Raw genomic sequence first — 12,945 nt, 5'->3', positions numbered from 1 at the left:
TGGTTTTGATTTGCATTTCTCTAATGGCCAGGGTCACTGAGCATCTCTTCATGTGCGTTTTGGCCATTTGTATTTCCTCTTCTGAGAGGTGTCTGTTCAAGTCTTTTTCCCATTTTGTAATTGGGTTGGCTGTCTTTTTGTTGTTGAGTTGAACAATCTCTTTATAAATTCTGGATACTAGACCTTTATCTGATATGTCATTTCCAAATATTGTCTCCCATTGTGTAGGCTGTCTTTCTACTTTCTTGATGAAGTTCTTTGATGCACGAAAGTGTTTAATTTTGAGGAGCTCCCATTTATTTCTTTCTTCAGTGCTCTTGCTTTAGGTTTAAGGTCCATAAAACTGCCTCCAATTGTAAGATTCATAAGATATCTCCCTACATTTTCCTCTAACTGTTTTATGGTCTTACCTAAAGTTTAGATCTTTGATCCATTTTGAGTTAACTTTTGTATAGGGTGTCAGATACGGGTCCTCTTTCATTCTTTTGCATATGGATATCCAGTTCTTTAGGCACCATTTATTGAAGAGCCTTTCTGTCCCAGGTGAGTTGGCTTGACTGCCTTATCAAAGATCAAATGTCCGTAGATGAGAGGGTCTATATCTGAGCACTCTATTCAATTCCATTGGTCGATCTATCTATCTTTATGTCAATACCATGCTGTTTTGACCACTGTGGCTTCATAATATGCCTTTAAGTCCGGCAGTGCAAGACCTCCAGCTTCATTTTTTTTTCCTCAAGATGTTTTTAGCAATTCGGGGCACCCTGCCCTTCCAGATAAATTTGCTTATTGGTTTTTCTATTTCTGAAAAATAAGTTGTTGGGATTTTGATTGGTATTGCATTGAATCTGTAAATAAATTTAGGTAGAATTGACATCTTAGCTGTATTTAGTCTTCCAATCCATGAACACGGCATGCCCTTCCATCTATTTAGGTCTTCTGTGATTTCTTTTAACAGTTTTTTGTAGTTCGCTTTGTATAGGTCTTTTGTCTCTTTAGTTAAATTTGTTCCTAAGTATTTTATTCTTTTAATTACAGTTGTAAATGGAATTCGTTTCTTGATTTCTCCCTCAGCTTGTTCATTGCTAGCGTATAGAAACACTACAGATTTTTGAATGTTGATCTTGTAACCTGCTTCTTTGCTGTACTCATTTATTAGCTCTAGTAGTTTTGTTGTGGATTTTTCCAGGTTTTCGACGTATAGTATCATATCGTCTGCAAACAGTGATAGTTTTACTTCTTCCTTTCCAATTTTGATGCCTTGTATTTCTTTTTCTTGTCTAATTGCTCTGGCTAGAACCTCCAACACGATGTTATATAATAGTAGTGATAGTGGACATCCTTGTCTTGTTCCTGATCTTAGGGGGAAAGTTTTCAGTTTTTCCCCATTGAGGATGATATTAGCTGTGGGTTTTTCATATATTCCCTCTATCATTTTAAGGAAGTTCCCTTGTATTCCTATCTTTTGAAGTGTTTTCAACAGGAAAGGACGTTGAATCTTGTCAAATGCCTTCTCTGCATCAATTGAGATGATCATGTGATTTTTCTGCTTTGATTTGTTGATATGGTGTATTACATTAATTTATTTTCTTATGTTGAACCATCCTTGCATACCTGGGATGAATCCTACTTGGTCATGATGTATAATTCTTTTAATGTGTTGTTGGATTCAATTTGCTAGAATTTTGTTGAGGATTTTTGCATCTATATTCATTAGAGAGATTGGTCTGTAGTTTTCTTTTTTTGTAATATCTTTGCCTTTGGTTTTGGTATGAAGGTGATGTTGGCTTCATAGAATGAATTAGGTAACTTTCCCTCCACTTCAATTTTTTTGATGAGTTTGAGCAGAGTTGATACTAATTCTTTCTGAAATGTTTGGTAGAATTCACATGTGAAGCCATCTGGTCCTGGACTTTTCTTTTTGGGAAGCTTTTGAATAACTGATTCAATTTCTTTACTTGTGATTGTTTTGTTGAGGTCATCTATGTCTTCTTGAGTCAAAGTTGGTTGTTCATGCCTTTCTAGGAACTTGTCCATTTCATCTACATTGTTGTATTTATTAGCGTAAAGTTGTTCATAGTATCCTGTTATTACCTCCTTTGTTTCTGTGACGTCAGTAGTTATGTCTCCTCTTCCATTTCTGATCTTATTTATTTGCGTCCTCTCTCTTCTTCTTTTTGTCAATCTTGCTAAGGGCCCATCAATCTTATTGATTTTCTCATAGAACCAACTTCTGGTCTTATTGATTTTCTCTATTGTTTTCATGTTCTCAATTTCATTTATTTCTGCTCTAATCTTTATTTCTTTCCTTTTGCTTGCTTTGGAGTTAGTTTGCTGTTCTTTCTCCAGTTCTTCCAAGTGGACAGTTAATTCCCGAATTTTTGACCTTTCTTCTTTTCTGATGTAGGCATTTAGGGCAATAAATTTCCCTCTTAGCACTGCCTTTGTTGCGTCCCATAGGTTTTGATATGTTGTATGTTCATTTTCATTCGCCTCAAGATATTTACTAATTTCTCTTGTAATTTCTTCCTTGATCCACTGGTTGTTTAAGAGTGTGTTGTTGAGCCTCCACGTATTTGTGAATTTTCTGGCACTCTGCCTATTGTTGATTTCCAACTTCATTCCTTTATGATCCGAGAAAGTGTTGTGTATGAGTTCCGTGTTTTTGAATTTGTTGAGACTTGCTTTGTGACCCAGCATATGATCTGTCTTTGAGAATGATCCATGAGCACTTGAGAAAAAGGTGTATCCTGCTGTTGTGGGATGTAATGTCCTATAAATGTCTGTTAAGTCTAGCTCATTTATTGTAATATTCAAATTCTCAGTTTCTTTATTGATCCTCTGTCTAGATATTCTGTCCATTGATGAGAGTGGCGAATTGAAGTCTCCAACTATTATGGTAGATGTGTCTATTTCCCTTTTCAGTGATTGCAGTGTATTCCTCACCTATTTTGGGGCATTCTGATTCGGTGCATAAATATTTATGATTGTTATGTCTTCTTGTTGAATTGTTCCTTTTATTAGTAGATAGTATCCTTCTTTGTCTCTTTTAACTGTTTTACATTTGAATTCTAATTTGTTGGATATTAGTATAGCTACTCCTGCTCTTTTCTGGTTGTTATTTGCATGAAATATCTTTTCCCAACCTTTCACTTTCAACCTATGTTTATCTTTGGGTCTAAGATGTGTTTCCTGTAGACAGCATATAGAAGGATCCTGTTTTTTAATCCATTCTTCCAGTCTATGTCTTTTGATTGGGTAATTCAGTCCATTAACATTTAGTGTTATTACTGTTTGGGTAATACTTTCCTCTACCATTTTGCCTTTTGTATTATATATATCATATCTGATTTTCCTTCTTTCTACACTCTTCTCCATACGTCTCTCTTCTGTTTTTTCATATCTGACTCTAGTGCTCCCTTTAGTATTTCTTGCAGAGCTGGTCTCTTGGTCATAAATTCTCTCAGTGACTTTTTATCTGAGAATGTTTTAATTTCTCCCTCATTTTTAAAGGACAATTTTGCTGGATATAGGAGTCTTGGTTGGCAGTTTTTCTCTTTTAGTAATTTAAATATGTCATCCCACTGTCTTCTAGCTTCCATGGTTTCTGCTGAGAAATCTACATATAGTCTTATTGGGTTTCCCTTGTATGTGATGGATTGTTTTTCTCTTGCTGCTTTCAAGATCCTCTCTTTCTCTTTGACCTCTGACATTCTAACTAGTAAGTGTCTTAGAGAACGCCTGTTTGGATCTATTCTCTTTGGGGTGCGCTGCACTTCTTGGATCTGTAATTTTAGGTCTTTCATAAGAGTTGGAAAATTTTCAGTGATAATTTCTTCCATTAGTTTTTCTCCTCCTTTTCCCTTCTCTTCTCCTTCTGGGACACCCACAACACATGTATTTGTGCACTTCATATTATCATTCAATTCCCTGAGCCCCTGCTCAAATATTTCCATTCTTTTCCCTATAGTTTCTGTTTCTTTTTGGATTTCAGATGTTCCATCCTCCAGTTCACTAATTCTAACCTCTGTCTCTTGAAATCTACCATTGTAGGTTTCTATTGTTTTTTTCATCTCTTCTACTGTATCTTTCATTCCCATAAGTTCTGTGATTTGTTTTTTCAGACTTTCCATTTCTTCTTTTTGTTCATCCCATGCCTTCTTCATGTCCTCCCTCAATTCATTGATTTGGTTTTTGATGAGGTTTTCCAGTTCTGGTCGTATATTCAGAATTAGTTGTCTCAGCTCCTGTATCTCATTTGAGCTATTGGTTTGTTCCTTTGACTGGGCCACATCTTCAATTTTCCTGGTGTGATTTGTTATTTTTTACTGGCATCTGGGCATTTAATCAGATTTCCCTGAGTGTGGGACCCAGCAGGTTGAAAGACTTTCCTGTGAAGTCTCTACGCTCTGTTTTTCTTATCCTGCTCAGTACGTGGTGCTTTTCTGTCTGCGGGTCCCAGCCGCAAAAAGATGTTGTGGCTCCTTTAACTTTGGAAGACTCTCGCTGCTGGATGTGTGGTGAAGACAGAGGAAAGGTTGTAGGTTGGTTTTAATGGCTTCAAATTGTGAAGTCCTGGGATCTGAATTCCTTGAGAGAGGGTTTCCACCTGAGTTACATTTCACCCCTCCCGTGGGGAAGGTTCAGGTGGTAGAGAGCCCTGAAAGCAGCCCGTTTCTGCGTTCGGGGCATTTGCAACGTGTGTAATCCCAGTGCTGCGCCCAGAGGTAACCAAGCCTCTGTAGAAACAGCCGCAGAAGGCTCTGTTTCGCCCCCTTTTCTCTTTTTCAGTTAGCCTAATAGGCGACTTCCGCCTTGATCAGTTTCGCCTGAGCTGAGGGCCTATTTTTAGTAGTCAGAAGTTGTTCGTTAATGCCAGTATTGGTGTTAGGTTGGGCTCAGTCTTTACTACTGTTGGAGACTGTTTCCTTTCCCTCTGGAAAGTCGGCTGTGGGGGAGGGGCGCCGGCCACCACAGCTTGGGGAACTGACAATCTGAGGCTCCCAGCCGGCCCTGGAAGCCGCGTGTGTGGCAGGGGCGCCAGTCACCGGTCGCCGTGGCTTGGGGAACCGCCGATCTGAGGCTCCCAGCCGACCCGGGAAGCCGCATGTGGAAGGGGCGCCTGTCGCTGGCCGCCGCGGCTTGGGAAACCGCTGATCCGAGGCTCCCAGCTGGCCTGGGAAGCCGCGTGTGTGAGAGGGGCTCCGGTCGCCGGCCGCCGTGGCTTGGGGAACCGCTGATCCGAGTCTCCCAGCTGGCCCGGGAAGCCGCGTGTGTGTGAGGGGCGCCAGTCGCCGGCCACCGCTCCTTGGGGAACCACCGATCCGAAGCTCCCATCCGGCCTGGGAAGCCGCATGTATGGGAGGGGCTCCGGTCGCCAGCCACCACGGCTTGGGGAACTGCTGATCCGAAGCCCCCAGCCGGCCCGGGAGGGAGGAAGGGAGGGGTTCCGGCTGCCAGCCGCCGCGGCCCGGGGAAGCGTGCGCCGCTCGGGGACCTCACCGCAGCGGAATCTCTTAGCCGGTCCAGCCATTCCAGACTGGGGTACACTGTGTGTTTGGTCTCTGTCGTGGCTCTGGGAGCTGTTCTGTACTGTTTCTAGTTATTTAGTAGTTGTTCTGGAGGAGGAACTAAGACGCGCGCACCTTACTGAGCCGCCATCTTCTCCGGAAGTCCACTTCCATTGAACTTAAGAAATTCTGAACTGTTCTTTCTGCTGTAGGTTTGCTTGGTATCAGATATCCCTGGCCCTGTGTTAATAAGCTCTGGTTTTTTCTTACTAACTGCCATTGACAGGACTGTTTGTTTTAGAATCAGACAATCAAGTTCTAGAAATGATTCTAGGCTCCACTTAGTTGAGTGGCTTTGAAAATGAGATTGACAGTACAGTCCTTTGGGGTATAGGAATAAAATGTTAGCACTTGAATATTTAACTTAAAAAAAAATCTCCTTTTAAAACTTATATTTTTATATTGGTTTTCTAAAATAAGTCACTTAAGTAGCGCATAGTATGTAAATTAAATTAGAGGAATTTCACAATTTTTTTTTTTTTTTTTTTTACTGTGGGGGCTTACACATGTTCTAAAGTTTGGAAACCAGTGGTCTATAGCTATTTACCTTATTTTATGATTGGGGAATGTTGAGTTAAGAGCTAACAAATGCACAAGGCTAAGACTTAAGGAAATGAAGTGACTAGTTCAAGGCCCAGCCTAGAAGTCAGAAGGCTGGACTCATTTCTTTCTCTTTCTGCATTGATTGAGCTGGTAGCTGTTGGTTGAATCAGGACAGCAATACATCTAGTTTATACATGTATATTCATTTCCCACTTCTTTTTTTTTTTTTTTTTTTTTACTTTTTATTTTTTTACATGAGTAGGGACTGGGAATTGAACCTAGGTCTCTGGCATGGCAGGCGAGAACTTTGCTACTGAGCCACCATGGCCCTCCCTCCCACTTCTTTTTAAAATATAGCACAAGGCCTTTTCTTTGAGTATGAGTCACTGATTGGAATTCCACTTCATCTCTTTTGCATAAAGTATACCCAGAAGGCATTATGTAAATTTTCAGTTTTAATTTTTTTAAAGTAGGGTGGAAAACTATTTTCAATGCCATTTGAGTTCAGAATCCTAGGTTTTTAAGATTTTTTTTAACCTCAATTTGCATACTTAAAAATTCATTAGCACAATATTTAGTTAAACTAAACTTATAATAAATACATAGTATGAGCAGATCTGAGGCTGAGCACAATTTATTCTTGGTAAATATACAAAACATGTAACTCAACTGGTGGGAACAGAAGTTGTGAGGTATGTTAGAGAGCTGTCTCCCAGCAGCAAGCAGTTAGCATAGGGTGGCAGTTTGAGGTTACTAGGGTAGTTGATTGCTTGAACTAGGGAACTAGGCTATTTATGTTAATCTGGGGCGTTGGTTAAATGGGGGCTGCTTTAAAGTTTCTGTTCTACCGTATTCTGCCTATTTCTCATTCTGCCTCCTGGAATTACATGAATCCTGAAGTGCTCCCTCACTCTGTGGGGCATATAAATCACATGTACACCTTCCTCAGGGTGTGAATTCTTTGCCCCTTATTTGGTTTTGTGTATATATTTTAATTTTCAAATTATTATTTTTAAAATTTTCAAATATTCTCAAACTTACAGAAAAGTTGCAAATATAGTATCAAGAATCTGTTATCCCTTAACCCTTTGAGTATAGATTGCTGAACCATTGCCCCTTCACACTTTGGATCCTGTAGTGTGTATTTCCTACAAGCAAGTGCATTCTTCAACATAGCCATAATGAAGCCATCAAAATCTGGAAATTAATATTGGTACATTACTACGTCTATTCCTCAGACTCATTCATGTTTTGCTGTATATCTCAACAATGCCCTTCTTTCATCTTTAAAAAATTTTTTTTCCTATCTGAGCTTATCTTATAATGAACTGTGTGCCTTTACCTTATGCATTTAAAACACTGGTTTCTTTAGTACCTTGGCCAACTGGTATTTTTAGAAAGACAGTTTTTCAGGTGCAGAAGAATACTTCTGTCCCCCAAATCTTTTAGAATAGACTATAAAAAGAATTCTAGTTCATTACATTAAATTAAGCATTTATTGAGTATCTGTTATGAGTCAGGCTTTTATAGCCACAGACTCATGGTGATGTGTCCTTAAAAATGTTATGCAGTGTTTTAGAAACGTCGTTGATTATTTTACACTGTTAGCTGTTAAGACAGTTTGGGCCAAAATAAAAATAAGGAAAACAGTAAAATCTTATGAAATTTATATTTACAGATTACATACCATGAACTCTAGATTTCACTTAAAGTAATAGCTTTTCTTTAACCTATGAAGGCAAGAGAATGCTTATAGTGAATGAGCAAAGGAAGAGCATTTCCTGAGAAGATTCTTCATTTTATGTCTTCATTATTTGTTTATGTAGTAATGTAGACTTAGAACCTGGATTTATACTTTTTTGTTTATTCTGTTAGTAATATGTCCATGATGAAGTGGACCAAATGAGTAGCACAAAATTTTGGAGCATAGCTGTCAGTGTTTTTTAGATGTGACATATATTTGACCTGTATCTCTTAACATAGTGATGCTTCCACAGAGAGGCATTTAGAGAGGGGATTACATGTCTACTGAGAGTCACAGTATTCAGACCCCAGTTATACTTTTGAGGGCTTCAGAAGCTCAGGAACTGGCCTGGGAAGTTCCTAGACAAGTGGCTTCTCACAGGAAGGGTCCAAGGTTCCATCATTGCTTGGGCCTTCATTGGTATTCACACTAGGCTTTCTGATGAGGCTGTGCTTTTGTCAGACCTTTCATCTTAGTCATCTACTCATCCATTTATCATCAAGTCTAAAGCGCCTGCTATGAGACAGCCTCTGTGCTAGGCCAAATAAAGATGTTCAATGTACAGTCCCTCTCTTTGAGGGGCTTACAGTCTAGGAAGGGGAAACAAGAAAATACAATTAGTGTGATAGGTACTATACTTGAAATATGTACATATAAAGGATGTGTTAATGGGTCCAAATCTAACAAAAGGCTTCATAGAGGACATTGTACAGTTTGAGTTGTCTTGAAAGCTTGGTGGGTGGGTGAAGGCAGAGGCTAGAATAGAGGAGCATCTGAGTAGTGACTATTATTTCTTTGAAAAAATAAAATGTGGTGGTAGTCTAGCTGTGACATTTATTACCCATTGGTCACCTTATATTGATTTGGCTGTTCTAGCTATTTAGAATGGTTTTCCTCTCTTTATTGCCTGTTCCATAGGCATCCTTCTCCTCATGCAGTCTTCTCAAAAAAGCTTTATTTCTCTTGAAGAAAGAGAAAGCAAATCTCCCTAGAGAAAGCAAGTAATGTAAGAGAACTGTGTTGGGAGCTGGACATAATCTAGATTCTGTTCCTAGCTCTCTCTCTAATTAACTATATGGCATTGGACAGGTTACTTTACCTTCAAGAGGCAATTTCCTCAAAGGTAATTGAGAGTACTGTCCCTGTCCCCTGTTCTCCATCCTTCCCTGCTGTCCCACAGAATTGATGTGAAGGTCAAATGAAATGAAACATGATTTATTTATTTATTTTAGTTTACGAAGTGCTCTCATCTGTGTAAACAGCTTCCTTTTGTTCTTTATTAGTGTTTATTTTTAATTAACTTCCTCCTTTAAAGTGTTTAGGTGTATAATATGAGTTATATTATGAATCACATTACAGATAAAACTAAGCAAGTACCTAATTATGTACCTGATTGTACAAATTCCTTTCTCACTGTCCTGCATTATAGCTGTATCAGTTATTTTTCCATTGAAAGAATATACTTCTTGGCTAATTTTTTTTTTTTTTTTACTCTTTTGTAGGATCTAATTTCATTTCACCATTTAAAAAAAATTATGTAATTTTTAGAGGGATGTTCTTTGGTTTGCCTACAGTTGAAGTAAAAATTCTATACTTACTCAATTTTTGTCTTTATAGGATCTTTAATGACTTGTTACTCTGGGAACCAACAGCTCCTTCCCCAGTGGAGACATTTGAAAATATTTCATATGGTATTGGGCTTTCAGTAGCCAGTCAACTGATTAATACCTTCAGTAAAGATAGTTTTAGCCCATTTAAATCTACAGTTCACTATGGTAATATATTTTAAATTTGTTTTGAATTACCATGCTTGGTTTATTTATAAACAAAATAGCCTTTTAAATTGTGGATTCAAAAATGTTTCTTTGTGTTTTATGTTCATAACTATATTCAGTAATTCTTCTAGTCATTTACAAGAGCATTTCCCTACTTCTATCCATCTTTCCAGAATGTCATTATCACTTAAATGCGTTATCTGTATAGTCATAATATGCCCATTATCTGAAGTTCAGGGCTAAAGAGAAAAAACATAAAAAATTCATTTTAGTTGTCATGCCCAATTTTTTGTAAAAATAAACAGGTTATAAATATAAATAAATAGCATAGTGATAATTTTTAAGTTCTTATTTTATTTTAATAAGCCATCAGAGCCATGCAGTTGTGATGCTTATTTCTCATAGATGAGGAAAGTGGATCGGAGGACGAGTCTTTGCAGTATTTTTCTACCATGGATCCCAACTATCGTTCTCGAAGGAAAAAAAAACTAGACTCTCAGAATAAGAACTCACAGAGTTTTCTCTCAGTTCTTCTGAATATTAATCATGGATTAATGGCAGTGTTCACAGATGTAAAGGTAAGGATTTACAAATCCTGTTTTTTCAAATATATCTTATTTTAAATAAATCTATGATAATGTACATTAGTGATTGGGATACTTTGAGGTTGTTTTGGCAGTGTTCAAAGGCAAGCCATGATGACAGCAGCTTTGGGAATTTAGCTTTCATGGAAGACCAAAAACCAAACTGTGTAGAATTTCTTTTGGTAAACAGGTGCTGATTTTGCTCCTAAGGGTGATAACCAGTAATTTATTAGAAAGGTGTTTAAGTGTAGGGATTCCTTTGGCAGAAGAAACTCCAGAGAGCATTTATTTACTCAGTTTTTAATGCTATCAGATTGGGTAGTTCAAGAATTAGAAGGCTTTGCTGCATGGCGGGAGGTTTTCCTAAGCTAAATCTAGAAGGAACATTCTAAGAAACATTATGCATTTAAATAATGCCTTCTTTGTTTCTCTGATCTTTTATTTAGCAAGATAATGGAGATTTGTTGGAAAACAAGCATGGTGAATTCTGGTTAGAATTCAGTAGTGGTTCAATATTTTGCGTGACAAAATATGAGGGTTTTGATGACAAGCACTATATCTGCCTTCATTGTAGCAGTTTTAGTTTATACCACAAAGGTAAGACCAATGTGAACTACATGTGTTTTGTTCATTTCTACTTGAGTATGTGTAAATTTCAAGTTAAAAAAAGAAAATCTATGGGGAACAGAACTCTTATATTAGAAATAATTTTCTGTGGAGAGTTGATTCCACTGGCAAGGTATGCTTACTGTAAATTAGAAGCTGGCTTTGTTTTTTAGTTTTGTAACAACATAAAGTTGTTTCAATAAATGAAATATAGTTCACATTACCATACATCCACTTAAAGTGTACATTTCAGTGCTTTTTGGTGTATCCACAGAGTTATATGAACATCACACAGTCAATTTTAGAACGTGTTTTTCACTCCAAAAGGAAACTGTACTCTTTAGTCATCATCCCCTAATCTCCCCATCCTCTCTAGCTTTAGACAACCGCCAATCTGCATTCTGTCTCTGTGGATTTACCTGTTCTGCATGATTCATATAAATGAAATCAGATAGTATGAGACCTTCTGTGATTGGCTTTTTTCACTTAGCATAAAGCTTTCAAGGTTCATCCAAATTGTATCAGTACTTTATTTTTTTTTATTTCTGAATAATATTCCATTACATGGATATAGCACATTTTATTTATCATAGTTGATGAGACTTTTTATTCTTTATTCTTCCTTAAGGAATATTCCCTGTTGGTATCAGATATAGAATTTATTTCCAGAGCACATTCCTTGTGTTACATTCTGAATGGATATGAAATACTTGTATATTGTTAATCTGACAGATTTTCCTATTTAAATTTAATTTTCGTAACATTTCGGAATCAGATTTTTTTTTTTAAGTTATGACTGTTCATCACTGTCCATCATACCAACATTAGCAGAAAATCATGACTTATTAATGCCACGCTGGTTCTTGGTCACTTTGACTCTAAGATTGTCATGTTCAGTGAAAGTACATGGATTTTATTTTATGACCATGAGCTAATTTTAAGTAATCATTTTGTTAATATTTTCATCTCATTGTGGATCTAGGCATAGTGGATGGGATGGTTCTTCCTACAGAAAATCGACTACCCAGTTCAACGTGTCCACATTGGTTGGAACCTACTATTTATTCCTCTGAAGGAGATGGCCTCTGTAGAGCTTCCTCAGATGGTGTTGGAGGAGACAGTTTGAATATGCTCTCTGTTGCAGTTAAAATATTGTCTGATAAATCAGAGTCCAATACAAAGGTTTGTGTTTTGTACTTTTATACCATTAAATACATAACTGTTCACTTGATTACTAGCTAAATATGACTACATAAAAGGGAATACAACAGTTTTCTTGGAAAATATTTTGAATATAGGATTATGTTGGTGGTAAATATAATTCTTTATGGTGTTCTGTGTAGGAATTTCTCATTGCTGTAGGATTGAAAGGAGCCACTCTCCAGCACAGAATGCTTCCTTCAGGACTTAGCTGGCATGAGCAGGTAAGATTGCTGTTACGTATATATCAGTTTAATTTTTTTTTTCATTTATATTGACATAACAGATACTGAAAAATTCACAAACTATAAATGTACAGTTCAGTGAATAATGAAGTGAGCACTCCTGTGTAACCACCTCTGAGGTTAAAAAGTAGAACATTATTAGCACCTCAGATTGTAATTGATTTTTTACCTTTAAGTTTGGTCCCTAAACATTTCAAAGACAGAGACTTTAGGTCATTAAAGGGAAGGAACTCTGTCCTATCCCAGGACCTGCAGAGTCTTGGCATGGAAGAAGAAATAATGTGTTGAATTACACATTGTTTAGGCATTTAGGCAGTAAGTTCTCTAAGTATCATCATTTCAGTATTATTCCTGAAGCCAAAAATGATACTGTTTTGCAGTGCTTATGAGGATTTCTATAATTATTTTCCATTTTAATTATTTTATATAGCTAATGAAACATAGTTGGTTACTTTTAAGAGGAAACTTTGGGTAAGAAGTTAACTTCTTTATGTAAGAATGAAAATTAGTGCGCTATAGTTCTTTTTCATGTTTCTTAGAAAGAGAACTTTTTTCATTGTGCTGGAAAGTTAAATTATTTAAAAACTTGAATGCTTTTGAAAGGTTTTTCTCATAAAAGCGTTTTGGAATCACAAGGAGGGGTGGTTGAGTGAGTATGAGTGTATGTGTTGAGTGGGG

At 37.2% G+C, this 12,945-nt stretch overlaps 1 protein-coding gene across 3 annotated transcripts in view; it reads left to right on the top strand.

Moving 5' to 3' along the window:
• ATG2B (autophagy related 2B) overlaps positions 1 to 12,945 on the top strand; it is a 105,146-nt gene that overhangs the window by 61,342 nt on the left and 30,859 nt on the right. For all 3 annotated transcript variants that reach the window (XR_013160471.1, XM_077123473.1, XM_077123474.1), the window contains 5 exons: positions 9,475 to 9,632; positions 10,038 to 10,210; positions 10,663 to 10,813; positions 11,805 to 12,004; positions 12,166 to 12,246. Coding sequence is in view for 2 of the 3 variants with exons in the window: in XM_077123473.1 (XP_076979588.1) it covers positions 9,475 to 9,632; positions 10,038 to 10,210; positions 10,663 to 10,813; positions 11,805 to 12,004; positions 12,166 to 12,246 (763 nt within the window). In the remaining variant the exon portion in view is untranslated. The remainder of the gene's footprint in view (positions 1 to 9,474; positions 9,633 to 10,037; positions 10,211 to 10,662; positions 10,814 to 11,804; positions 12,005 to 12,165; positions 12,247 to 12,945) is intronic.

The sequence above is a fragment of the Tamandua tetradactyla genome, chromosome 12 (genome assembly GCF_023851605.1).
Source record: "Tamandua tetradactyla isolate mTamTet1 chromosome 12, mTamTet1.pri, whole genome shotgun sequence".
Classification (NCBI taxonomy): domain Eukaryota; kingdom Metazoa; phylum Chordata; class Mammalia; order Pilosa; family Myrmecophagidae; genus Tamandua; species Tamandua tetradactyla.
The sequence above is the reverse complement of the archived record's forward strand: the minus strand, read 5'-3'. Positions and strand labels throughout refer to the sequence as shown.